Source organism: Notamacropus eugenii, chromosome 7 (genome assembly GCF_028372415.1).
Source record: "Notamacropus eugenii isolate mMacEug1 chromosome 7, mMacEug1.pri_v2, whole genome shotgun sequence".
NCBI classification, from domain to species: Eukaryota; Metazoa; Chordata; class Mammalia; order Diprotodontia; family Macropodidae; genus Notamacropus; species Notamacropus eugenii.
The window spans coordinates 156,076,612-156,103,401 of NC_092878.1; the positions used below are offsets into that span (position 1 = coordinate 156,076,612).

General features: G+C 39.1%; 1 protein-coding gene across 4 annotated transcripts; it reads left to right on the top strand.

The window, feature by feature from the left end:
• Positions 1-112: 112 nt before the first annotated feature.
• LOC140514333 (sulfotransferase 1B1-like) lies at positions 113-26,790 on the top strand. 4 transcript variants are annotated; one of them, XM_072624539.1, is made up of 10 exons: positions 414-456; positions 593-752; positions 822-968; positions 7,975-8,157; positions 13,154-13,282; positions 13,976-14,073; positions 23,039-23,165; positions 24,126-24,220; positions 25,597-25,777; positions 26,605-26,790. In XM_072624539.1, exons 4-10 carry the CDS (start codon positions 8,013-8,015, stop codon positions 26,715-26,717), a joined length of 888 nt encoding a protein of 295 aa, XP_072480640.1. In that variant the 5' UTR covers positions 414-456; positions 593-752; positions 822-968; positions 7,975-8,012; the 3' UTR covers positions 26,718-26,790. The 4 variants fall into 4 exon arrangements, with proteins under 4 accessions (XP_072480642.1, XP_072480639.1, XP_072480641.1 ...); XM_072624538.1 differs by lacking the exon at positions 593-752 and having other exon boundaries at positions 114-456; XM_072624540.1 differs by lacking the exon at positions 822-968 and having other exon boundaries at positions 360-456.

A 26,790-nucleotide genomic window follows, 5' to 3' on the forward strand; every position in this document is an offset into this window, starting at 1 on the left:
GACCTTGTATAGTCCTCCCTCACTTAAATCCAATTCACTTGCAAGTCATGGCATCACCTTCCTGATGTCAAGGTCCTCTTTGAAAATAAAAGACAAACCACAACAGCCAGTTAGGAAGATGGAGATGAGTCCAGTGCCCTCCAGTCTCTTCAGATAGTACTATAGAAGTACCATGAAATTCAGATAGGATGGCCCTGCCTTGCTGCACTCCTTACTGGATTATTTTTTACTCCAACAAGCAGAAAAAAGACCTTGTAAAGAAATATCCTGACCAGTCTTGCTCATTAGAACTGCATTTTTTTTTCCTTCCTTGGCTCCATGCCCAGAGTTCTGAACTCACTATTGTAAATGAGTTCTCAGCCAATTGGCCATTGCTATTGTGTATCCAGGAAACGCTTGCTCAGATTTAGACTTTCACTCCTTACACAACGGTCACACTTCTGTTTTCTCTTTCTGGTAAGTGTTTGAGGGGAGAAGGGGATATTTGTTTTCTTCCTGTTCTGATATTTCCTGTTCTGCTTGTAAAAGTGCATCTATAGGTAAAGTCTACCCTTCAATCATTTCTATGGGCTTTTCCCAAAATTACTCAAAGGTTTCCAAGGTGATGATAAATTCGTGCCTGGGAACACTCTCTTATCTCTTTGAGATGGGTGTAAATTGGTGCCAGAGGTTGAAGTGAGACAGGCTGCAACCAGAGGAAAAGAGAAGGAAGACATGTCTGTTGGGAAAAGATTGAATATTTGATCTAGAGGGTAAGTCCTTTTATATTCACCCAGGACTTTCTGCATCCTATGCTTCAGTTCTTCAAACATTGCTTTCAGATATAGGATCCTGGAGAACACAGCACCTGGCACTGGAGAAGCTGGATTGAAATCTGGACTCCTCTACTATTTGCATGGTTTTATGTAAACGTGAGGGGATTGGACTGCATCAACAATTTCCAATCTTTAGGCCCTAGAATTTTTGCGGTAAGTACACATCTAGTCATGTACTTCCTCATTTAATGGATAGCCATAGCACATCTATTATGTGGAAGGGTTTAATGTTAAAAAGGGGTCCTTCACACATGAAAAGATTGGGGTGATTTCTAAAACTTTTTGTAGCTATAATCTGAGCTAGTTAATTGGATTAGATTTACCAAATAACCTTGACACAAGGTATCTAAACTTTTATAGCTAGAAGGAACTTTGAGGATTATCCAATTTATTGTACAAATGAAGGAAACAAAATTCAGGAAGAAAATGATTTGTCATACATGGGAGGGAAGCACTTTGATTGGTGGCAGATAGGACTAGAATTTGGGTCTCTGGGGTCCCAGAATTTTTCTGTTTTACCACCCTGTATTATATATTAACATTATATTATATATTATTTTATTATCTATTACATATTATACTAAAATACATAAATATATGATATTCAAGTTTCAACCCAAATCCCATAATGTGAAAAAGAACCTTAAGATACATGATACAGGTATAATGGGCATTATTCTATTGGTTCTGCCTTCTGTACTCTGTATCTCTTCACATTCATCTCATGCTTCTCTGCATTCTTTACATTCATCCTTCTTTGCAGTATGATCAGCCACTTACTAATCCTTGGGCAGACATTTTATTTTCAGTTTTTGGATACTGCAAATAATGTTGCTATGGACATCATTGAATACATGGATTCTTTCTTGCTGCTATTAATCTCCTTGGGGTAGAATCCAAGTAATGGAATCTCTGAGTCAGAGGATATGAATGATTTGTAACTTTTCTTGCATAATCCCAAGTAATTCATCAAATGATTTAGACAAATGTATAGCTCTACCAGTCTTAAAATATCATGCCTGTGTGCTGAAGGACTCTTTTCACTACCCCTACAACATTCCCTTTCCTTCTTCCTGCTTTGAAACTAACTAAAACCACCAACAACACCCTACCAACACACCCACCAACATGCCTGTTTTCCCCTAACATTTTTTCTCACAGTACTCAGCTCAGTCCTTGGGCTCTAAAGTTCCTGGTGCTAATCTTATAGATCTATGCCACACCAGAGTATTTGTCCTTATTAAAACATCCCTCTTTCACCTTTGTTACACATCTTTTAAAAAAACAAGCTAAGCAGAGGACTCTTAGCCTGAGCCCGGGTTTTTCTAAGATTTAAAGATTGAAATTGTGTTGCAAATTAAATGAAGAAACCCTTCACTCTACTCCCAAATGTTAGATGTTCCTCCAATTTTTTTATCTCTTCTCCAATTTTAGGCTCTTAGGAAAACTTTAATGTAAAAAAAAAAAAAATGTTACACAAGAGCCTCAGCCTCCAGCCAAATGGAAGCACTCCAAGAACAGTGTTTTGAAATGCTGGGAATGGAATTCATAATATAACCTTTCCTTCAGAACAACTTTGCCCCTTGAATCTTGGAAACAGGAAAGAATTTCTCTATTATGATCAGAACACATTGTTAACTGATCCACATTAAAAGGGACTTAACTGTAGGAGTTTCAACATGAGTTCCTGAGCTCTTTGGGGGTCCCACCTTGGAGGAATTTGATCAGGAGCCCCTGATTTCATTCACCTGTTTCCCAGCTACAGCTTGTCCTTAGAATCCATTGTGGTTCTTAAGTGTCTCTACTAACTTCTCAAAAGCAGAGCAGAGGTTATGTTGATCTCCGATTCTTAGAATGGCCCATGGACTGATGCCCACGGGGCTTTCCTTTTTTCTTTCTAATCTGGGAAAGGAAGGGTAGCAGAGTTGAGAGACAAGACCAACATTGGAATTGGAAAAACCTGAACTAGGATCCTACTTCTGACATACCAGATGAGGAAACTGAGGCAAACAAAACCAAGTGACTTGCTGAATGGGCATTGCCTCAGACAAACTGAGACCTGGGAAAGATCAGCAATTACAAGTGCTGGAGGAGATGAGGGAAAATAGGTATTTTAATGAACTGTTGGTGGAGTAGTGAACTAGTCCAACCATTCAACAGAACAATTTAAAACTATATCCAAAGGATTACAAAATTGGGCATACCCTTTGACCCAGAAATACCACTACTAGACATGTATTCCAATAAGATCAAAGGAAAAGAAAAAGAACCTACATGTACAAAAATATTTGTAACAGCTCTTTAGTGGGGATAAAGAATTAGGGAATGCTTGTCAATTGTGAAATAGCTCAATATCAACAGATCATAAAGAGAGGATTCAAGTCAAAGTCTCTGACTCCAAATCCAGTGTTCATTCCATTGCTGTTTTGTTGCCTGTGAGGATAAGACACTCATTGTATGAGTGTGCATTTCAGAAAATAAACTTGTTTGGGCTAGGTTTAGAACATCTTTGGCACATAGTAGGTTGTAGGATAGGGTTACAATATCTGGCACTCATTTATTCAGGGGAAGAAGATTTCAATGGGAAAACATTCTGATCAAGGTCAATAATTGAATGAGACAAAACATTAGTTGGGCAAAAATGTTTTCAGAGAATCTGAATTTGAATGCTATCCAATAAATCAGTCTTTCTTCCACAAAATCCTATTCTGACCCTTCAATGTGGTGTAGAGTTGTGGGTTCTCAAAGGGCTCTCTCAGAGGTGTGTAAACTCTTGCAAGTCCTGCCAAGCTAGAGTTGCTTCAAGTATCATATCGGCAACACAATATTTTTCCTTTCTTTTTTCTTTTTCAGATGCTTTCTTGATATTCTTTTCCTTTTCTATATCTTTTCTATAAGAGGCAGCTAGGTGGTGCAGTGGATAGAGCACCAGTGCAGGAGTCAGGAGGACCTGAGTTCAAATCTCACCTCAGACAGTTGACACTCATTGCCTGTGTGACCTTGGGCAAGTCACTTCATCCTGGGTCATCTCCAGTCATGCTGATGAATATTTGGTCACTAAATTCAGATGGCTCTGGCGGACAAGTGAGGCTGGAGAAGTGAGACCTGCACAGCCCTCCCTCACTCAAAACAAAGTCAAGTGCAAGTCATGTCATCATTTCTCTGATGGCATGGTCTTCTTTGGCAACAAAGGACGAACACACACATCTTTTCTATATTACTGTTACTTCCCAACGACAACCCCACCCTTAACTTTGAACTCTCAATGAATTGAATAAGTACAATGTTGCAAAGCAAACACTTTGGTCATATGTGAAAAAGATGGGAGGGACTTGGGGATTACTGAAGGTAGTAGGGAAGGAACCTGTAAATAGGGAAAGGTTAAAGATTCAAGAAGGAGATGATTGAATGGGCAATTGAACGGAGAAATGGGAGAGTGTGTGAAGAGAGCTTGGCCTTGGCAAAGAGAAGTGCCACTCCATTGTCAGGAACTGGGGTAAAGGAGAACAGAATGGAGGATGATGGGAAAGGGAGAAGGGAAATAAAGAGAAGGGAAAAAGAAACTCAACAAAGAGAATGAGATGAAGAAAGGCTATGGAAGGCTTGAGGAGAGAGGAGAGGAGATTTGGAAAAGCTCCTGTGCGAGTGAGATAAGGAATCAATTAGAGAGGAATAAAAGGACTGCCTTATTGCCCTGAGAGTCTATTTGTTGTTAGGTACCACAAATCTGTAGTATAATCCAGTGACTTTCTCTAACTCCATTTAGCATTCAATGAGGAAAGTAGAGAAAGTTATTGGAGAAAATAATGCAGGGCTAGGGCTTGACAAGAAATTGGCAGTCCTTAAACAAAGGTGCTGAGAGATCCAAGAGTACAATTATGGGTAGAGTTGAATTGACTATCTCTGAGATTGAGAGTAGGAAGAGAGAAAAGTGAAGTCATAACAGGATAATAGTCAAAGAATGTTAAATGAAGGAGAGAAAGAAAATTGATGTCAAGACAATGGACAAAAATAACTTTAGGAGGAATGAGACATAAGGTGAATTAGGATAGTAAAAGATTATGGTCAAATAGAGGACTATTAGAGGTTTTTAATGGAATTCAGTAAGATGCAGTGATTTCTAGAAGAAGTCATTTTTCAGTGAGAGCAAATCAGTAGAAGGAGTAGGACAGAAAGAGTTCCGGAATGAATGAAATTTGTCCACTATGACAAAGGAATACCACAGGGCAGCATGGAAAGAGTGGACAAAGATGGAGCACATAGAAAGTAGAGTTGATAAAAATTGGGGATGAGATCACAGAAAGGTAGAGGTTGGGGAAAAGTTTGTTCTTTGGAACTGGTGATGAAGCGAGATAAAGAGAGTTATAGATGCTAGAAATTTGTTAGCTGTAAGGGTAGTGGACAGAAAATGAATTATAGCAGCCAGTCTCAAACAACACCTGTACCACCTACCACAGAGGGCTATTGTGAGGAAAGTGCTTTGTAAACCCAAAGTGCCATAGAGTTGTGAGATAATATTAGCAAGAATTGCCCTATAAGATCTTCAAAGCAAATATGAGAGGTGACTAGAGAACCTCCATTAGTATCTGAAACCCTCAAGACAGTTCTCCAAATAAAGCCACTCATTATATAGAAATCAATGATTTATTCCATTAAATAATAAATGACTTGAAAACCAGGGGAAAGTACATAAGGATAGAAATCATGATACCTGAATTCTAATACCAATTCTCCCCTGAAATGGTGGTGATCAGACTTTCATCAAGTCCTTCCCTCCTCTGTAGGGCAAGGAGGCACCATTGCAGGTAGAACACTGGACTTGGAGTCAGGAAGGTCTAAGTTTAAATCCTGACTCAGGTGCTTACTAAGCTATATCCCACTGAGCAACTCTCAGACTCTCTCAGGCTCAGTTTTCTCAAGTATAAAATGGAAACAGTAATAGCACCTACCTCCTAGGGTCATTGTAGAAATCAAATGAGATAATATACATAAAGTCCTTGACAAAGTTTTACATATTATGTAAATATATTATAAAATTTATTATAATGTATTATAAATATAGTTTCTATATCGTATGTCTATATGCCTATATACAAATATATTTTATACGCATGTTATTGTTCAGTCATTTCAGTCATATCTGACTATTCATTAACTCATTTTGGAATTTTCTTAGCAAAGATACTGGAGTGGTTTGTCGTTTCTTTCTCCAGCTCATTTTCTAGATGAGGAAACTGAGGCAAACTGATGGTTAAGTGACTTGCCCAAGGTCACGCAACTAATTAGTGTCTAAGTCCAGATTTGAACTCAGGAAAATGAATTGACTCCAGGCCCAGTATCCTATCCATGGTGCCACTTAGCTGCCCCATGTATATGTATCTGTATATAATATGTGTGCATGTTAACCATTATTGTCTAGAACTTAGTTTTCTTGTCTATTAAATGAGGTTATGCTTAATGATTTCTAAGGTCCCTTCCAGCTCCAGCATCCAAAGAAAGACCCCCTATTGAAGCCTAATCATCCACAAATGAACAATTGCAGTGCCCACCCAGATTTCATTAATATTATGGTTGTTCTAGAATGAAATAAGACACAGGCTCACTCATGAGCATGTCTGGCTTCTCTTCCTCTTCGCAGCTTAAACTACAGTCTCCAAAGGATTAAAGCAAACTCACCTTCTGATAGAGAGGAGATGGACTCAGGATGCAAAATGAGATGTGGAATGTTTGTACGTGACCAAAATGGGAATTTAGAGTAGGCACATATCAGAATCAGGGAGACTAATTAATTAGGAGGCTATTGCAATAATTCAGATAACAGGGCTTGGTTCAAACTAAGAAAGTAGCTGTGAATTAAGAGGAGTCAGTTGCAAGAGATGTAGTAGGGATGGAAGAGCTAGGATTTGGCAACTGGTTGAATATGAGGAGTGTGGGAGAGTGAGGAAACAAGAATAATGCTGAGTTTACAAACCTAGCAGACTGACAGGGTGGTTGTGCCTTTGATAGAAATAAGAAACTTTGGAAGAAGGGAAGGTGTGGGGGAAAAGTTAATGAATTCTGTTTGGGATCTATCAAATATGTGATATCTCTGGGACATCCAAAGCACAACAGGCTATTTGCTGACCTAACCTACCTGATCCTCCCCACCTCTTTTCAGCCTGGTCCCAGTCTCCATTAATGGTATCCCTAATTGGAATAATTAATACTCATTTGCATGCTAAATGCAATGGAAATCTTGTCCAGGGAGTCTCCAGGGACTTAAACCTTCAGTACTGACTTCATATGTTTCCATTTGAATATGGGAAAAGCTTTCCAATTCCATCTGTTTCTATTACAAAAATATCCCCTCTTTGGAAAAGAAATGCATAGCAAAACGATGAAGGGAAGGTGGTAGGGGAGGCACTGTTCTAATGTGCTCATAGAAGAATGGCAACTTTCTACATTCTTAATGGCTGAGAACGTTTCTCTAGATCCCAGGCGCCATCTTCACCCTGAAGAAGCCTCTTTGTTCTCTGTGGCCAAAGACTTTCCCCCTCCCTTCCTGAATCTGAAGCTTGGATTGCTCAGCCTGGCTGGCAAGTGGTATAGATCTGAGCACTGAGATAAGTGTTATCCACTAATTCGGCATGGTTATTCAAGCCAGAGGACGATGTTTTGCTGAGCTAAGCAGGACTTTGACTTTAACACTAGTGTTTTCCGTAGGCTCAAGTAATGAGGTTTCACGTTTCCCCTGATCCCTGCGTTATTTCTTCTCTGATTATCTCAGAGCTCTTAAAGGTTTTCTCCTAAACTTGCATAATTACCCCTGAGTGAGGAGTAGATCTTGGTGGTGAGCTTCAGGATAGGGAAGAAGGAGAGAATTCTGCTTAGATTTCCACCTTCTGATGATTTGATCACAATTTCTTTGCGGTTATGCCAGGGCTTCTCACTTCGAAGCCCACTGGTCTTCAAGATCAAATTCACACTGCTTGGCCTGGTATTCATGGCCACTCCTAACTTGATTCAATCTAGCTTTTCATCCCTTCCTCTTCTGTTCATGGACAAGACTTGCCAAGTCAGTGGTATTTTTACCTTCTCAATGTACCCTGAACCCATATGATCTTCTGATCTTATTCACAATGTTTTATTAACCACAATTTCTGGTTTGATTCCTTTCCAGTTTGATTACAACTGACACATCATCCATCTAACACCAGAATGACTTCTCCAGATATCATCCGACATGATTGGGAGATTGTCCATGGCTACCCCATGGTTTATGCCTTTTCAATAAACTGGGAAAGGGTCGAGCAGTTCCAATGTAAACCACAAGATGTTTGGGTAATCACTTATCCCAAGTCTGGTGAGTATCATGTCTTTAAAATGGATGTCTGCCCCATTTACATATGCCCTTATCCTCACCACGTTTTTCCCTTCAGTCTTCACATAGCACTTGATTTTGTGATGCTCTGATATAATTAGGAAATAGTAATAATAATTTTGTTGTTTTTCAGTCATGTCTCATACTTTATGACCCCCATCGGGGGTTTCCTTGGCAAAGATATGGGAGTGGCTTGTCATTTCCTTCTCCAGTTCATTTCATAGAGGAGGACCTAAGACAAATATGGTTAAGTGACTTGCCCAGGGCCACATGGCTAAATAAGGCCAGATGAGTCTTCCTGAGTCCAGGTCTAGCACTCTATACACTGCTCCACCTAGTTGTCCTAAACAACATCTCATCCTCACACCATCCTGCGATATATAGATAGATAGACACACAGAGAGAGAGAGAGAGAGAGAGAGAGAGAGAGAGAGAGAGAGAGATAAGCAGAAAGACAGAGTGACAATCACAGTTGATTCAAAAATATATAAAACATTCCAAAAAATATAAAACCAAGTTCTTGGACCCCAAATTAAGAACACCTCCCTAGCTAGCCTATAATGTACATGCATGCACATGCACACACACACATACACACATATCTCACAAGGTTAACATGAGGATCAAATGAGATGATGTATATGAAAGCTCTCATAAAATATAAGTCTCATGCAAGTGGAAGTTGGGGGATGTAAATCTTTCAGTGGATCTGGGTTTACAAGGAACACATAGTCTTTCTCCTCAGTCTCATTGCTTCTCTTGTCCAAGTTCCTACACTCCATCCCATCCCCTTAGCCTAAAGCCTCAGGCTTTTTATGCTTAATGTGCAACTACGCATCTCACCCACCTTCCCTTTGAAACCTTTCTGTCACTGTTTCTTATTTTTTTCTCTTCTGCCTCTAACATTCAGGGTTCTTTTCTTTGGAAATTCATTTATAGTCAGTTCAATTTCTTTTCTCTGAGACTGAATTACTTAAATTCTCTATCTCTCATTTTGTTATCCTGAGTTTTTACATTTTTCTCCATATTCAGCCATTTCATTTGCTGTCAGTTTCATTGGGAGATAATTGGAAAAAATAGTTTACAATAATTTCATTTATTCCCTCTTCATATGTTATTGCTTTTTTCATCTTTTATTTTGGTAATTTGGTTTCCTTTTTGATCAAATTATTTTTTTCTCTTTTTTCAAAAAGCTTTCAATTTCATTTAAAATTTAATTACAGGGGTTTTTCTCAGTTTTCTTTGTCTCTTCTTTGATATTCAGAACTTTTATTTTGGGGGCCCAATGAGGGTTTTTATTAGTTTCTTTTTCTGGTTGCATGTTCAATTCATTGCCCTGTTACTTTTATCTTTTGCTGATGAAAGTGCTTAGAGATATAAATTCCTCCCTAATAACTGTTTTGTTTGAATTCAAATTTTTAGTGTGATTTTTTATTGCTGAAAATCTATTTGATGAAAAATGAAATAGGAATCTATTTCATCTATGTAACCCTTGATCCAGTGATACCACTACCAGTTCAGTCATTGTTCAGTCATGTCTGACTCTTTGAGACCCATGTGAGGTTTTCTTGGCAGAGACACTAAAATAGTTTGCCATTTCCTTCTCCAGGTCATTTTACAAATGAGGAAACTGAGGCAAGCAAGGTCAAGTGACTTGCCCAGAATCATGTAGCTAGTAAGTGTCTGAGACCAGATTTGAACTTAGGAAGATGAGCCTTTCTCTCTCCAGGTGCAGTGCTCTATCCACATCACACTACCTAGCTGTCCTTACCACTACTAGACACATGCTCAAAAGAGACCAAAGACAGAGGAAAAGACTCTTTAAATATGATAATGTTTATAGTAATACCTTTTGCTGTGGCAAACAACTAGAAACAAAGGAAATACCTACCAAATAGGAAATGAATGAGCAAATTTTAATATATAAACATAATGGAATATTATTATGCCACAAGAAATAATGAAAGAAACTGACTCAGAAATCTAGAAAGATTTGCATAAACTGACTCATCAAGAAGTGAGCAGAACTAGGAGAATTTATGCAGTGACTATGATAACATAAAAGAAAACAACTCTGAAAGATCGAAGAACACTGATCAATGCCGTAATCAGCCCCAAGTCCAGAAGAATGACAATAAATCCCCTTGCTTCCCACCTCTTGGCAGAGAAGTTGATGGACTTGCCACTTGAAGTTCCGAATGAAACGTCTGTTTTCAGATACAGTAAAAAGATGGATTTGTTTTGTCTGACTATCCTTTTTTGTTGCAAGAGAGGACTTAGTTCAGGGTAGAAGAGTTCTGGATAAGAGTGGGAAAGAAATAATGGGTTGTCCTCTAAAAAGGAAAAGACAGAAAAGAACATCATTGAAATATTTTTGAACTATATAAGACAAAGTCGAAAGAAGTTCATGATGGTTCAGAGACAAACAAGGCAGTGTTAGTACTGTGGTACTCAATTTGATATAAAAGCATTTTTTAAAATAAGCTATATATAACAGAGTCACAGTTTCATAGACAGCTTCCTTTGCTGTCTTTCTCTGTAGGTTAAAAGCTTCATTTTGTTGATTTTTCAAGTTCCAAACAAAGACAAAATACTCTTGGGCGGGGAAGGGAGAGGGAGGAAATTCTACAGTTATCCTTTCCACATTATGGAGGTTAAATGTACAGCCCCCATGATGTGGAAAATATGCGTAAAATATTTTGGCTCTCCTTTTGTACCAGAAAGAAGTCTGAATTATTATAATAAAAGATAAAATATATTGATATTATACTATACATATATTTTATGCATTTCTGAGTTTCTAAACTTTTTTCTGTGTCGTCTGCTGGCCTTCATGTGTTTTCTGCAGCTTCTGCAAAACTACCAAAATATTTCCTTTTAATTTCTTATGCCAACATAAGACATATTTGAACCGCAAGGGGAAAAGTCACAAGGTGGAAGGAATAACTGCACTTAAATATCTGTAAGACTTTTTCTAGCTCTAAATGTTCCAATCCTAATCTAAGTGGTGAGAGTCAACAAACTTAGAGAGAAAAAGAGTCTTCCGCCATTCTCCACTTAGCCCTGGTGTATTTACCAGTTCAGAACAAACCTCACTGAAAAAATTCAAGCAGAAATGTGAACAAAGCTGGACATCAACCAAAAGGCATTTCAACCAGAGACACAGCAAGACTGTTGAGATTGTTCAAGGGACTCAGTCATACCCTCTGAGTCTGCTATAAAATAGAGCACCAGCTCAGAACCCAGAGGATTCAAGCATCTAGAAGCTGAACTACAGAAGCCTCCAACAAGCTCCTATGGTGGTATGGAGTTCTCCCCAAAGCAGGACTTTTCTGAACTTGTGAGCTTCAGAAAATGAGAGGATTTGGACTTTTCCTCAGCACCCATAAGCATATTCAGAACAGCAGCAGTTGACAGTAGTGACTGTAACAAGAAATGAAGATACATTGACTAGACATGATAAGGAAAGGGAAATCCAAAACTCAACAAGAAACTGGGCAGAAAAGCTACTCATATCTAAGGAGAACATCTTAAGAATTCCAACCAAAGGACTTCCAGAAGTTATGAGTTACCCCTTGGAAGGATACCATGGGCTCGAATATTGAGCCCACTTTCCCTTGGACTCTGTACATGCTTAGGGAGAATGTCACCTCTATAGGAAGATATTTTGTACTGACTATATTGCCATAGTAAATACTCATTTCCAAAAGGAAATTAATCTGACTCATTGAAATTAACTAATAATGGGGGAGAAGGGAAAGAACTCTGGTGGGAGCTAATGACCTATAGCATTGGATAAATGCTCCCCAACCCTTGAGGACTATGTCTGGTTTCCAAGTAGACTAGCTCTGGCCACCATGCTAGACAGTACAAATGGGAATTAAGAGAGTTAAGTCTAGAATCTACACGTGCTACACTGCTACCTGACATCTGAGTCTTAGTTTCTTAATATGTTAAATAAGCATATAACACTTGCCATGTCTACTTTACTAGACAGCCCTGTGTGTGTGTGTGTGTGTGTGTGTGTGTATTTTGTTGAGGGCAGGTAGGTGGTTCAGTAGATAGAGGGAGGGACCTGGACTCAGTTAGAGCCCTTTTCATAAGTTTGAACTCTGTCTCAGACACTTTCTAGTTGTGTGACCCTGGGCAAGTCACTTAACTCCATTTGCCTCAGTTTCCTCATCTGTAAAATGAGCTGGAGAAGGAAAGAGCAAACTACTCCAGTATCTCTGCCAAGGAAACCCCAAATGGGGTCACAGAGTCACACACAAGTGAAAAGTAACTCAACAATCACAAAAATATTGTTACTTCCCCAGGCTATTGTGAGAATAAAATAAAAGGATGTACATTAAGGGTTTTTTCAAATTTTAAAGTGCTTGCATAAATGTCAGCTCCTATCATCTTCTACAGGGAGTTTTTCTCAATCCCTCTAATCCTCGTACCTTTCGCCTGCCTATTAATGGTTTTCTTTTTATCCTGTATAGGGTTTGTTTGTTACATCTTTGTTGGTTTGCTGTCTCCACCATTACATTGGGAACTCCTTGAGGGTCTCTCTTTGTATCCCCTATGCTTAGCACAGCGCCTGGCATTTAATAAATGTTTTTCAGTTTATTGGATTACTGTAATCAACAATAACTGCAATAAAATCAAAGTGACTCTAATAATAGCTAACATTCCCATGGCGCTTTAAGGTTTGCCAAGTGCTTTACGTATATTAACTCATTTCATCCTCACAACAACTCTTGGAAGCAAGTGCTATTATTAAGCACATTTGACAGCTGGGCAAACTAAGGCAGAAAGTTTCAATGCCTTTCTCAGGGTTACATTGCTAACAAGTGTCTGAAGCAGGATTCAAAGTGAATTCTTCCTGACTTCGAATCCAGCCCAATCTCCACTGACATCTGAGTACTCATCATCACTTATACTCTCGAATGCAAGTTAAATGGATGACTGTACCGTTTTTTTTATTTTATTTCAGGCACCACATGGATGAGTGAAATCATGGACTTAATTAAAAATGATGGATCTGTTGAAAAACAGGGAAAAGTTCCAATTACTGAGCGAGTCCCAATGTTGGAGGCTGCCGCTCCTGGGATAATTCCTGCAGGTATATGTCATTTTTTTTTTCCTCTTTAAGGAAGGAGAATAATTGAGAGGGGGAAGGGGACAGTTTAATGCAATTGAGAGAACACTGTACTGAGCTCTAGTGGACCTACATTGAAGTCCTAGATGTGCCCCTTGCTAGCTCTCAACCAATTGAAAAACAGGTGTTTTCGGAGTCCAAAACTCAATGAATTGGTCTTTGAAACCAGTCTTCTACAATGTTGGGCAAGCATAGAGTTGTCTGAAATCAAGAGACATTTTCGATTTGCTCACAGGTGTTTCTGATTCCAAGTACAGCGCTCTGTTCACTACTCCATACTGCCCAAAAGGAGTCATGTAGCGGGGAAGATGCTATAACAAAAACATTTTCCATAATCTGAAGATACAGTAGTTCTTGCACTATTAAAGGCAAGCAAGTGTGTATAGGTTCTCTAAGGCACAATCATGCCTTTCATTCAGCTGCAGCCTCTGTTTTCAGTGGTTCTCTGGTGAGTTGGCACAGTAAAGAAGAAGATGGATGGGGAGGGGATTCCATCCCAGCCTTTCTGAGGGCAAGAAAAGGCAAAGACAACTGGAAATTGGGTTAGTCTCCCCAAGCAGATAATCAGAAATTGCAGAAAAGTCATCAGTTAAGATAACATGACAAATTTCAAGTAGAAAATCTAATTTCTTTATGTATCAAATGGACTTTTCCCAGGTACGGAGATTTTAGAAAAGATGCCATCTCCTCGATTTGTAAAGAGTCATCTGCCCATCTCCCTTCTTCCTAAGAATTTCTGGGACAACAACTGCAAGGTAACCACTCCTTTGAGAGGCAAAGTAGGTAAAAAGTACACCAAGCCAAGAGACAGAAGACTAAGGGTCTCCATAGATGATAGAAACTGACTTGCCCACCTCAGAGAAAAATGTGAAAGTACATTGGAAATTGTACATTGATAGACAATACAAGCTTGTATTATCATTACCTTCCCTCCCTACTCACAGTCCTAGGGGTATAGAGAGGTCAGTAACCTAAGGATTACTTCAAGCTTAATTTTCTAACAATTTCAAGTTAAATCCTCACATAGATGACTCTTAATTTCTCAACAGAGAGAAAAATGTGTTCGGTTACAGGTGACAAAAGTCAATACTTTAAGGACTCATTAAATGTCAGTTTCTACTATGTGCCAGGCACTGCATCAGTCGCTGCTCTAGAGGAGCCCACAGATGTAAATAACTATATGCCAACAAGAACTAGACAAGGTGAATCAGTAGGATAAATAAAATAAGATGGGACAGACTTCCTGCAGAAGGTGGAATTTTAGCTGGGGCTATGCATAAATAATTTTGCAACTCAGAACAACAGCCCTGATTGAACAAATTATCAATATGATAATTTATAATCATATATCATAATCAATATGATGTTTATTAAATGTCTAGTGTTTTCAAGGCAGGGTACAGAGCACTGTGGAGAGGGGCTACACCTTTTATATCATTAGTAGTGTCATTTCCTTTACTAATGCAATTCACCACCTTTTCTCTGCAACTGAGGGTCTTAAAGAGTTATTTAGAGAACTTCCAAGTTACATGTATTGCCCACAGACCTATGGCTAGGATGCATCTAAAGCAGGACTTGAACCCATGGCTGTGAGGCTGGTGTTCTCTCTTTCTGCCTCTCAGATGTAAAGGAAAAAAAGTAGCCACTGACTTCAAGAAACTGACATGTGTAAGCCAGGCTCCACTCATCCCCAAGATTTCTGGGTCCAACCCTGGAGGCTTACATCCTCAACATCAATATTTTCATTTTCTTTCTTTTGCTTGTTGTCTCAGTCTGCATTTAAGCCAGGAAAGTATTCCAGATTAAGTATAGGTATGTCTAACCTGTCCTAAATGTGGGGAATAGGGTCTTCATCTCCCACACAAGTGCTGCACCTCTAATGTGGGAACTAGGTATGGAAAGGCCTTTGTTTTCACACCAGAGAAAACAAGTAAGATACAAAGGACTCCTGGGAGCTCATAAACAGATACAGAAACATGGGGCTGGGGCAGCTTGTTAACAGTCTGTGTTGGAGGCAAAGCCTGACTCTGGATGCTCTGGGGTTTCAGGCTCAGGATTGGAATGAAATGTGATACTCGTAGGCCATCTCATGTAACCAAAGAGGCTTACTTAACTGTAGTCAACAAAAGAACACTCAGAAAGTATTCAACTACAAATGGCCCAATTCAACTCCAAACAGCAGGCAGCTACATAGCGCAGTGGATAGAGCACAGGGCCTGGGGTCAGGAAGACATGAGCTCAAATCCAGCCTCAGATACTTCCTAGATGTGTGACAAGTCACTTAACTCTGTTTGCCTCAGTTTCCTCATCTGTAAAATGAGCTAAAGAAGGAAATGGTGAACCATTCCAGTATCTTTGCCAAGAAAACTCCATAAAGGGTCATGAGGAGTTGGACATTACTGAAAACAACTAAACAACAGCATCGCCAAACAGAAAATAACCTGGTCAGCAGGACGTTTTGGGTTGAATGCAGACTATCCACCAAGGCCAAAGGGCAATGAGAAAACCTTCACCTGCTAGACCAGGGTTAGGAAAACTGCAGCCTCAAGGTCACATGTGGCCCTCTAGGTCCTCAAGTGCAGCTCTGTGACTGAATCCTTTCAAGTTAATCTGAAATTAATGGAATCCTTTCAGTCAAAAGACCACACTTGAGGACGTAGAGGGCCACATGTGGTCTCAAAGTCAAAGGTTCCTCACCCCTGTGACCTAGACCAATCCAGTCTCAAGGATGGTTTCCTTGCCCTCTAGAGGAAAAATGAGTAAAGCCTTCATAGCAGATATGACCCTTACCCAAAGTCTATCAATTCTACCTGGAAGGAAACTGCTATCTGGGCAACCCCCTGTCATTCTGGGGAGTCCCTCTTCACCTGGTCCCTGCAGGACTTAAAGTCCCAAATTGCCATTTGAACCAGGGGTAGAAACACATTTCCCATGGGCCAAACCCATCCAGCCACTTGTTCTTGTATCAGCAGTGATCTAAAAATGGTTTTTACGTCTTAAATAAAGTTTGTTTGTGTTTTAAGATATAAAAATCATCTTCAGTTTTGCACTACGGCCAGTACAAAAACAAGCACATCAACCCCTGCTTTGGACTCCCCCTAGAAGGTAATAAACATGGTTTAGAATGTGTTGAACATTTAAGGACTTTCTCATTGGACCTGGCTAATGAGGTCCTCAGCTGTGCTCTACAAGTCAGATACTGGGCAGCCACTCTGTGGACAGCCCTCTTTTCTGCCAAGGAGCATGCTGCATCCAGAAATCATCATTCTCTGGAGGGTTTGCTTTCTAAATTCTCAAACTTAGAAATGCTTACTCCAAAATCCACCAAATCTACCAAGGCAGCTATTTCAGAGGAAAGCTTCCTTCTCTGGCCAGAAGGCTGGATTCGAGGACCACACTGCCTGCAGGATTAGAATCCCCACAAAAGCCCCTCTTCTTTAAAGAAGACACTGGGGTACAGGAATAGTGTCCTCGAACTTGACTTCCTGGCTTCACAGAAGCACGTCTGCCCTTGTCATGTGAAGAGATTACATGCTGTTGATCTGCATTACTGTTCATGGAAAGAAGGGAGAAATCCCTTCCCCCCAGTGCACTCTGGAAGGAGTACCAAGGGCAGAGTCCAAGAAGGAGCCCAGAGAACGAGAGAGATTAGATTGTTTTAGGTCACCGGGATGGGGATCCCAGTCCTCAGCTGGACACATATTTGGAGTTCTCTGACCCCCTTCAGTGGCTTTCAAACAATCTCCCGCATCCTGTAATTCCATCAGGTTTATTGTAAGGGCTCAATTTGATCCATGACTCCTGTAATCCAACTCCTTACATGTTCTATTGGGAAGATATACCATGCACCAGCTAAATAAATAACAGAGGATCAGTTACACAATAACTTCAAAAGGGCAAGAGAACACTACAAACTAGAGAGATCAGAAAATGTTGCACGTTGCATGAATCTTTGAAGGAAGCTAAGGGAGTTTGTGGGAGAAAAAACTGAGAAGAGAGAGTTCATTGAAAAAGTTAGAGATTACCTAAGCAATGGCATGGAGATTAGTGATTGAATGTTGCTGGGTATGATTGTTGGGTAAATCCAGAGATTAGGAGTGTATAATATCTTAAGGGATAGCCAGAGTCCAAAAAAGTCAAATACCTCTCAGCCTTGTGGAATTACATGTATGTATGTATATATACACACATATTGTGTGTATATCTATACATATGTATGCACATACATATGCATGCATATATACCACATACATTTAAATACATTCACATATCATTACATAAAAATTGCATTTATATATGTTATATGTAATCTATAGATTAAAATATATAAATATATAATTAAAATGTGTGTATGTGCATTGTAAGATATTTGTATACTATATGTATATAATTTATATTATATTATTATATGTGCTGTATATTATATAGTGTATATTATCACATATATTCTATATATGATATAATATGTAAAACATTTTAATATGTCTATTATTATATGATAAATTCGTATATTAAAATTTACATAAAATATATCATATATATGTATACACATACAGTGATCTAAAGCTTGTGAAGCACTTTATTCCCATATTTTTATGTTTATTTATTCATTTGTAGTTTTCAACATTCATTTCCACAAAATTTTGAGTTCCAAATTTTCTCCCCATCTCTCCCCTCGTCCCATCCCAAAATGCCATGCATTCTTATTACCCCTTTCCCCAATCTGTCCTCCCTTCTATCACACCTCTCCCTTTCCTTATCCTCATCTTCTCTCTTTTCTTGTAGGGCAAGATAGATTTCTATACCCTCTTACCTGTATTTCTTATTTCCCAGTTGTATGCAGAAATAATTCTCAGCATTTGTTCCTAAAATTTTGAGTTCCAACTTCTCTTCCTTCCTCCCTCCCCACGCATTCTCACTGAAAAGACAAGCAATTCAATATAGGCTATATATGTGTCATTTTGCAAAAGACTTCCATAACAGCCATGTTGTGTAAGACTAACTACCTTTCCCTCCATCCTATCCTGCCCCCCATTTATTCTATTCTCTCTTTTGACCTTGTTCCTCCCCAAAACTGTTTACATCTAATTATTCCCTTCTCCCATTTGCCCACCCTTCTATCATCCTCCCCCACTTGTCCCCTTCTCCCCTACTTTCCTGTAGCATGAGATAGATTTTCATACCAAATTGACTGAGCATGTTATTCCCTCCTTAAGCCAAATGTAAAGAGAGTAAGCTTCACTTTTTCCCTTTCACTTCCTCCCTTTTCCCTTTCATTGAAAAAGCTTTTTCTTGCCTCTTTTGAGAGATAATTTGCCCCATTCCTTTTCTCCCTTTCTCCTCCCAATATATTCCTCTTTCACCCCTTAATTTTATTTTTTTAGATATCATCCCTTCCTGCTCAACTCACCTTGTGCTCTTTGCCTAAATACACACACACACACACGTGTATGTGTGTGTGTGTGTGTGTGTGTGTGTGTATAATCCCTCCAACTACCCAAATACTGAGAAAAGTTTCAAGAGTTACAAATATTATCTTTCCATGTAGGAATGTAAACAGTTCAACTTTAGGAAGTCCTTTATGATTTCTCTTTGCTGTTTACCTTTTCATGCTTCTCTTCATTCTTGTGTTTGAAAGTCAAATTCTTTTTCAGCTCAGGTCTTTTCATCAAGAATGTCTGAAAGTTCTCTATTTCATTGAATGAACATTTTTTCTCCCCTGAAGTATTATACTCAGTTTTGATGGGTAGGTGATTCTTGGTTTTAGTCCTAGTTCCTTTGACTTCTGGAATATCATGTTCCAAGCCCTTTGATTCCTTAATGTAGAAGATGCTAGTTCTTGTGTTATCCTGACTGTATTTCCACAATACTTGAATTGTTTCTTTCTAGCTGCTTGCAATATTTTCTCCTTGATCTGGGAACTCTGGAATTTGGCTACAATATTCCCAGGAGTTTCTCTTTTTGGATCTCTTTCAGGAAGTGATCAGTGGATTCTTTCAATATTTATTTTGCCCTCTGGTTCTGGAATATCAGGGTAGTTTTTCTTGATAATTTCATGAAAGATGATGTCTAGGTTCTTTTTTGATAATGGATTTCAGGTAGTCCCATGATTTTTAAATTGTCTCTCCTGGATCTATTTTCCAGGTCAATTGTTTTTCCAAAGAGATATTTTACATAATCTTCCATTTTTTTCATTCTGTTGGTTTTGTTTTGTAATTTCTTGGTTTCTCATAAAGTCATTGCTTCCTTTTGTTCCATTCTAATTTTTAAAGAACTATTTTCTTCAGTGAGCTTTTGAACTTCCTTTTCTATTTGGCTCATTATGTTTTTTAAAGCATTCTTCATTGGCTTTTTGGACCTCTTTTGCCATTTGAGTTAGCTTATTTTTAAAGGTGTTATTTTCTTCAGCATTTTTTGGGGGGTCTCCTTTAGCAAGCTGTTGATTTGCTTTTCATGATTTTCTTGCATCACTCTCATTTCCCAATTTTTCCTCCACCTCTCTTACTTGATTTTCAAAATCCTTTTTGAGCTCTTCCATGACATGAGACTACTGTATATTTATTTTGGAGGTTTTGGATGCAGAAGCCTTGACCTTTAGGTCTTCCTCTGATGGTATGCATTGCTCTTCCTCACCTGAAAGGATGGAAGGAAATACCTGTTCACCAAGAAAGTAGCCTTCTGTAGTCTTATTTTTTTCCCTTTGGGGGGCATTTTTGCAGCCAATTGCTTGATTTTTGAGTCCTTTGTCAAGAGTATACTCTGGAGGCCTGTAAGTTCTCAGTTCCTCCAAGGTGGCACAGCCAAGGGAGAGGAGTTTCTTCCTCTCCTAGCCTGCACTCTGATCTGGGAGCAACCATAGGAACTCTGTTCTGCCCAAGATCTGCCTGCAGGGTTCTCTCTCCAGAGCCTCCACCAGCTCCACCACTAGCACTCTTTTGCAACCCAGGAGAGCTACTCAGAGCTGAGATTCAGATCAGTGGCTCAATTCCCGCAGCATCTTTAGGTGTAGGGCTCCAAAACTGGACACTGCCACTTCAGTGGTGGCTGTTGGTGGGTCCAGATCACATTCCCTTCTAACCCAAATGAAAGAGCTTTCTCACTGACCTTTGAAGCTATCTTTGGAATTTGTGGGTTGAGCAGTGTTGGAACTGCTGCTGCAGATGGCTCCCTGAAACCTGTTCCAGGTCCTGTCCCTGCTTCACCACGTGCCCCACGCTGAGCTGCCCTCCACTCCATGCCTGATATGATAGACCTTTCCTGTCAACCTTCCAGGCAGTCTTGGGCTAGAAATCTCTTTTACTCTGTCATTTTGTGGCTTCTGCTGCTCTAGAATTCCCTTAGAGTCATTTTTACAGGTATTTTATGGGCTATGAGGGGAGCTTCTATAGGTCCATCTTTCTGCTCTGCCATCTTGGCTCTGCCCTTATGAAGCACTTTACAAAAATTATCTCATCTCATCTTTACACAACAACACTGGGAGGTAGGTTCTATATTTAGCCCTATTTTGCAGATGAATAAACTAAGACAGAGGATAATGATTGTTCAAGGTTTCAAATCTAATAAGTGTCTGAGGCAAGATATGAACTCAGGTCTTCATAACTTCCAGCATTCTCTCCACTGAGCCACCAGCCAGCTGCTTTAATAGGAATAGGTTTGTACATATACACTGGTGTTTAAATATCAACATATATGTGAAGTCTATATCATCATTAATTCTGATATAGTCTTACTCCATGGGAGCTATCAACTAGCCTTGTTAGACTTTCCCTAGAAACAATAAAATAATAAATTTAGAGCTTAAAGTGTTGCAATAACTAGGTCAAGTGATTTTCTCAGTCTCACAGTAAGTAGCATGGGCAGGATTTGGGGTCTAGGTCTTCTGCTCAAATGGGGCTGCTAGGAGGTGCCAGAGTGCCAGTCTGAAGTCTGGACACTTACCAGTTATGTGACCCTGGGCAAGTCACTTCACCCTGTTTGCCTCAATTTCATCATCTGTAAAAAGAGCAGGAGAAGGAAATAACAAAACATTCTGGTATCTTTGTGAAGAAAACCCCAAATGAGGTCATGAAGGCTCACATGACTAAAATGACTCAACTTCTGTTGTAATCTTTCCACCACAACACAATGCCCCCTAATGCCAATGCATAGCTGTTTTTCTGGAACTTTTACTGAGTTACCAAAGATGGAAACAAGCTAACTACAAATTGGATATTTTTTCTCAAAGGTACGGTTTAGAGTGTACAAATATCTTAGAATCCACCTTAATAATTTGATAAATTAAAAGGTTTATTTGAATCTCAAAGGGAATCATCTTCATACTTAGCACCTCCTCCCCCGCCAAAAAAAGAAAACCTCATTTTTCAGAGTCCCAGAAAGTTGCCACAGCATAACTTAAATACTCCATTTTCAGGTTGGTTTTTATTTTTTGTAATTGGGGGATTATTGGGAAACCTATCCTTTTGACTTGGCAGTACTATTCTATTGAAATCACAATTTAATGATTTATATGATGTAGATGTAGGGACCAAGGGGCCCCTCTTCTAACTAAGGTTCCCAAGCTCTGGATTCATAATGATAATGATTTGCCTTGATATAATACCTTAAGGGTTACAAAACAGTTTACAAATATTATCTCATTTTATCCTAACTACAACCCTGGCTTGGAGATTAAGTGACTCACCTGGATTCACACAATTAGGAAATACCTGAGGTCAAGTTTGAACTGAAGTATTGCTGACCATTGGTCCATTGCTCTAACCACTGCTCCACTGGTCATGCAAGACTGAGTTCAAACCTCAGAGAGTATGACCTGTAAAGGAACTGATTTAGAGCCAGGGACAGGGATCCTGGAGCCCCAACTTCACATGTGGTCTTCTAGGTCCTCAGGTCCAGCCTTTTGATTGAATCCAAGTTTTACAGAACAAATCCTTTTATGAAGGGGATTTGTCCTGTGAAGTTTGGATTCAGTCAAAGGGCCAAACTTGAGGACTTAGAGGGCCACATGTGGCCTCGAGGCCACAGGTTCCTCACCCCTGGATTAGACTTTTCTCATACTCATGGGCTCATCATACCCTTGACTCTGAGTACAAAATCTCTGATGGCTCATTTTTAGCATCTCTAAAAAATTAATAATGTCCCTTCTAGAAAAACACCCAATGTATAAAACATATCAAATATAGGACTGTTATCTATTTCCTCCACCACAAAAGAAATGCTTAAAATACAAAAGATTCAGAAATCCATATTGACAGATACTTAAAATATGAAATTCCTCCTGTATTCTCTGAGAAGAGAGAATTCCTGGGAGATTTGTGGGACTGCTGAACAGGCATTTCAACTTCACATCAGTCAACTAGCATTTATTAAGTTCTTGCTGTATATCAGGCCCTGTGCTGAGTGCTGGGGATACAAATAAAGCAGAAAAAGATACAGTCCCAGCCATCATGGAACTTGACAGCTGAAAAGAGCTGAGGAGAAAGATGAAGCAGGCTGGAGTGGGGACACTCCAAAGAAAATCGAACAAGGGAAGGAAACCATATTGACTAAGTGTCTACTATCTGCTTGTTCTACATTGGCTCACTTAAAACAATGACTTTTGACCTTTACCTTGCCCATTCCCAAAGCTCAGGTGGTTTTAGTCATACATTTAAATAAGGAGCTCCTCAGCACTCTAGATTCTGCTTCCTGGTAATGCCTCTTTCTTCCACTACCTGCCTACAGGTAATCTATGTGGCTCGGAATGCCAAGGATGTGGCAGTCTCCTTTTACAATTTTGACAGAATGAACAAGTTCCACCCCGAGCCAGGCACGTTTGCTGAGTACCTCGAGAAATTCATGTCTGGCAATGGTAGGTGAAGCAGTTAAGACAAAGTTACTAGGATAATTGTTACAAAAGATGCTCCTGGCAGAAATACTGTATATATCAAAAAGTGATCAGTAAATACACCGTATTATCACAATGATCCCATCTAAGTTTTTGCCCTCTTCAATGTCGATCTTCTCTGTTCTCTCCTTGATGGGTGTAAGGTCAATGGGATACCCATAGCAGCTGCTATGAATACGCACAGGCATTTTCAGGGTTGGTTCACAAAATACAAAAAACTATCTTCCTCCAAGACAAAACCAAAATATTTATTTGGAACATTGCTGTTAGGATATGAAAAGGCACAATTTAGCAAGGTGCTCACCACCAATCCAGGGAGTGCCCACATCTCAAGCATTCTTTAAACGCCCCTAGGCAAGCAAGTTCCTCCCTCCACCTATTTCCCTTTCCTCTCACACCTCTCCCTCCAAACAATACAATATATACTGTTGTCAATCAAAGACTCTTGATTGGCTTAGTGCAGAGAAGCTCTGAAATCAGCACTTAATTGGAAAGGTGTGGAAATCCCTGCAGCTCAGAGCCTAATTGGCTCTGCATCAAGGCTCCATGTGAGGCCTATTAATGAGAGGGGAAGAGTTTATATCCCATTAACCTTACAATGGTATTTCTTTTTCTTTGTGTTCTTCCACTGAACCTGTAACTAATACTTCTATGCACTGCTATTTCCCTGCAACTAAATACTCAATTTCAACAATCACACAATCATCAAGAAGATGTTTTTTCGGGGGGGGGGGGGGGAAGGGGGGGTGAGAAAAGAGAAAGCTCATTTTCTTCTTCCTTCTGTGCTTTCATATCCAGGGTTAAAGCAGATTACTAATAGATCACTAGATGTCAAGAGATCCCAACCTAGTGTGAGCACATGTCCAACCTGAAATGTTTTTAACGCATTTGTATTCTCCATTTTGTTTTGTTTTCTGAATGTAGTGGCCTACGGCTCCTGGTATGAACATGTCACAAGTTGGTGGGAGAAGAAGAAAGATCACCCCATACTCTATCTGTTCTATGAGGACATAAAAGAGGTGAAATTAGCACAGTGACATATTTCAGCTAATATTTTTTATACCGATTAGATGGAAGACTGATTCTATCTTATGTGAAATAGACAAATTGATGACCAAAGGCTTCCATCCATACTAACCTCTTGCCTTTGATACAAACATTTATTGAAGGAGTGATTTCCTTCTTATTTTGGTTTTTGAAGATTAGGTTTGCATAATTGTAGGAGTTAGAAGATCCAGCTATAATCTATTAAGTACCAATGAGGGTATGATAATCCCACAAAGTAGGTTTTTTTGCTTCAGATTCCTCAGACTGACTTCTCTGAAATCAAAGAATTTGGGTTCACATCCCAACTCTGACGTTTATTACTTGTGTAACTTTGAGCATGTTGATGTCTATCTCAAACCTCTAGTAAACTAAATGAACTTTATACTGTCTTCCTGGACTTAAACAACCAGTAAGTGATAGAACCATAATGCATCACCTGATTCAGTTCATGGAATGATAGATTTACAGCTGGAAGGAACCTTGGAAGACCTCTGGTCCAAAATCCTCCTTTTGTAGGTGGGCACACTGAGGCTTAGAGAGATGAAGTGATTTACCAAAGGTAATGTAAGTAGCAAAAGGCCAAAGTCTCCAACTGTCTCCAGGGTCATCACCAGTCACCCTGCCCTGTGTCTTGCTACATCCCAATGACTTTGAAGGGGAGAGAGAGGCTGATAACTGCATAGCTGTGCCTCACTTAAATCTAATTCTCTTAGAGAATAAAGAATCAACAACAACAAAGAGTTGAGATTTGAACCCAGACCTTCCTGACTCCAGGCCAGTTCTCCCTCCACTGAACCACTCTGATTGTATCCAGTTTTCTCCCACATCTGGTTCCCTTGCTAAAATATTAAGAGTAGAGAAAAATGAGGACACATTCTTATGGAAGGCAGAATAATTGAAATGAGAATGCAATATATTTTACATCTCCAAAAGCAGCATTCATAATAGATCAAATGAGAATAAATTATTTCTGACTTTTTTAGTCCAATAAACACTTATTAAATTTTAAAATTAATATGTTATTAATAATTTAATTTTAATTTTCTCCTTTGTGTCAGTGTGTAACTTTGTGGCTCAGCTGAGATTTAAAGATTAAATTAAAGGTATCAAGAAAGCTTAATAAGGATTGTTGAATGTTGAATCTCATTATGGGAATCCATATGACTTAGAATCAAATGCACTGACAAATATTTGTATTATTGATCAAATAAAAGCATATTTGGAAGAGTGAGTTACCGAATTTACAATCGCAGATCTTTTCTTTAACCGGTTTAAATTTAGTTCACCATACTACTGAGGACCTTCATCTTTCTTTCTTATTTCTCAAAGTGTCTTTCTCCATCCATAGGATCCGAAGAGAGAAATTCAGAAGGTGATGCAATTCCTAGGGAAGAAACTGGATGAAGAGACCTTGGACAGAATTGTCCAACGCACCTCCTTTCAAACAATGAAAGATAACTTTATGGTGAATTACAAGACAATACCAACTATAATGATGGATCATGATATCTCTCCTTTCATGCGCAAGGGTGAATATCTCCATTTTTAATTTTTTTGGTTCAGACCTAAAATTTTATCAATATGGGGAACTCCCAGTATGGAAAGTCCCTCCACCAATACAGTTTAGTACTTCACTGATTTGTCATTTATAGTTTAAAAGAGTTGTCTAGGGCATCTTGACATTAAATTCCTTGTCTTCAGTTACACAACTATTCCTGACTCCAAAACGACCTTCTATTCTCTAAGGAACCTACCTCTCCAAATAGTACCATAAGTTTGAAAGTCTAAATGTAAACAATTATGTTAGAAAGAAAAATTAAAGGTCATCTAGTATAATTCTCTTGTTCTATACATGTGAAAACTAAGGCCCATGAGCTTTAAGTCCAAGATCACACATCTTATAAGCAGGAGGCATAATTATTACCACTGTAAGTTTTTTATAGTGCTTTCAGACTGGCAAAGCACTTTACAATCCTGGAAGGCAGGTGCTATTATTATCCCCACTTTACAGGTAAAGAAACTGAAGTGCAAAGAGGTAATTTGTCCAAGATCACAGAACTAGCATCTGAGGAGAGATTTGAATTCAAATTTTATCCTAATTCCAGGTCTAGTGCTCTATCCACCGTACCACCTAGCTACCTCAGCCTTTTCTGAACTGTATTTCCTCTCAGTTCAGCCCAAAGAAAAATGGCATGGCTTTCTTCCTCTAGTCATAATGATGGCCAGAATTAATTGTTAACAATTATTAAAATGTTATTTGGTTCCTGCAACTATCATTGACCCCTCCTTCTCCTCTTCAATACCTTCATGAGTGGGTTTGTATTTTCATCCATTTTTTTTCCTCTTTGATCTTCAGGCATTGCTGGTGACTGGAAGAACTACTTCACTGTGGCACAAAATGAGATGTTTGATGCAGATTATGAGAAAAAGATGCATGGAACAACTCTGAAGTTCCGAACTGAAATATGAACAAAAAAATGGTATTTTTATGCAATAAACAGATTTGTTGTAATTTCATTTCAACAAATATCTCTAATGAAAA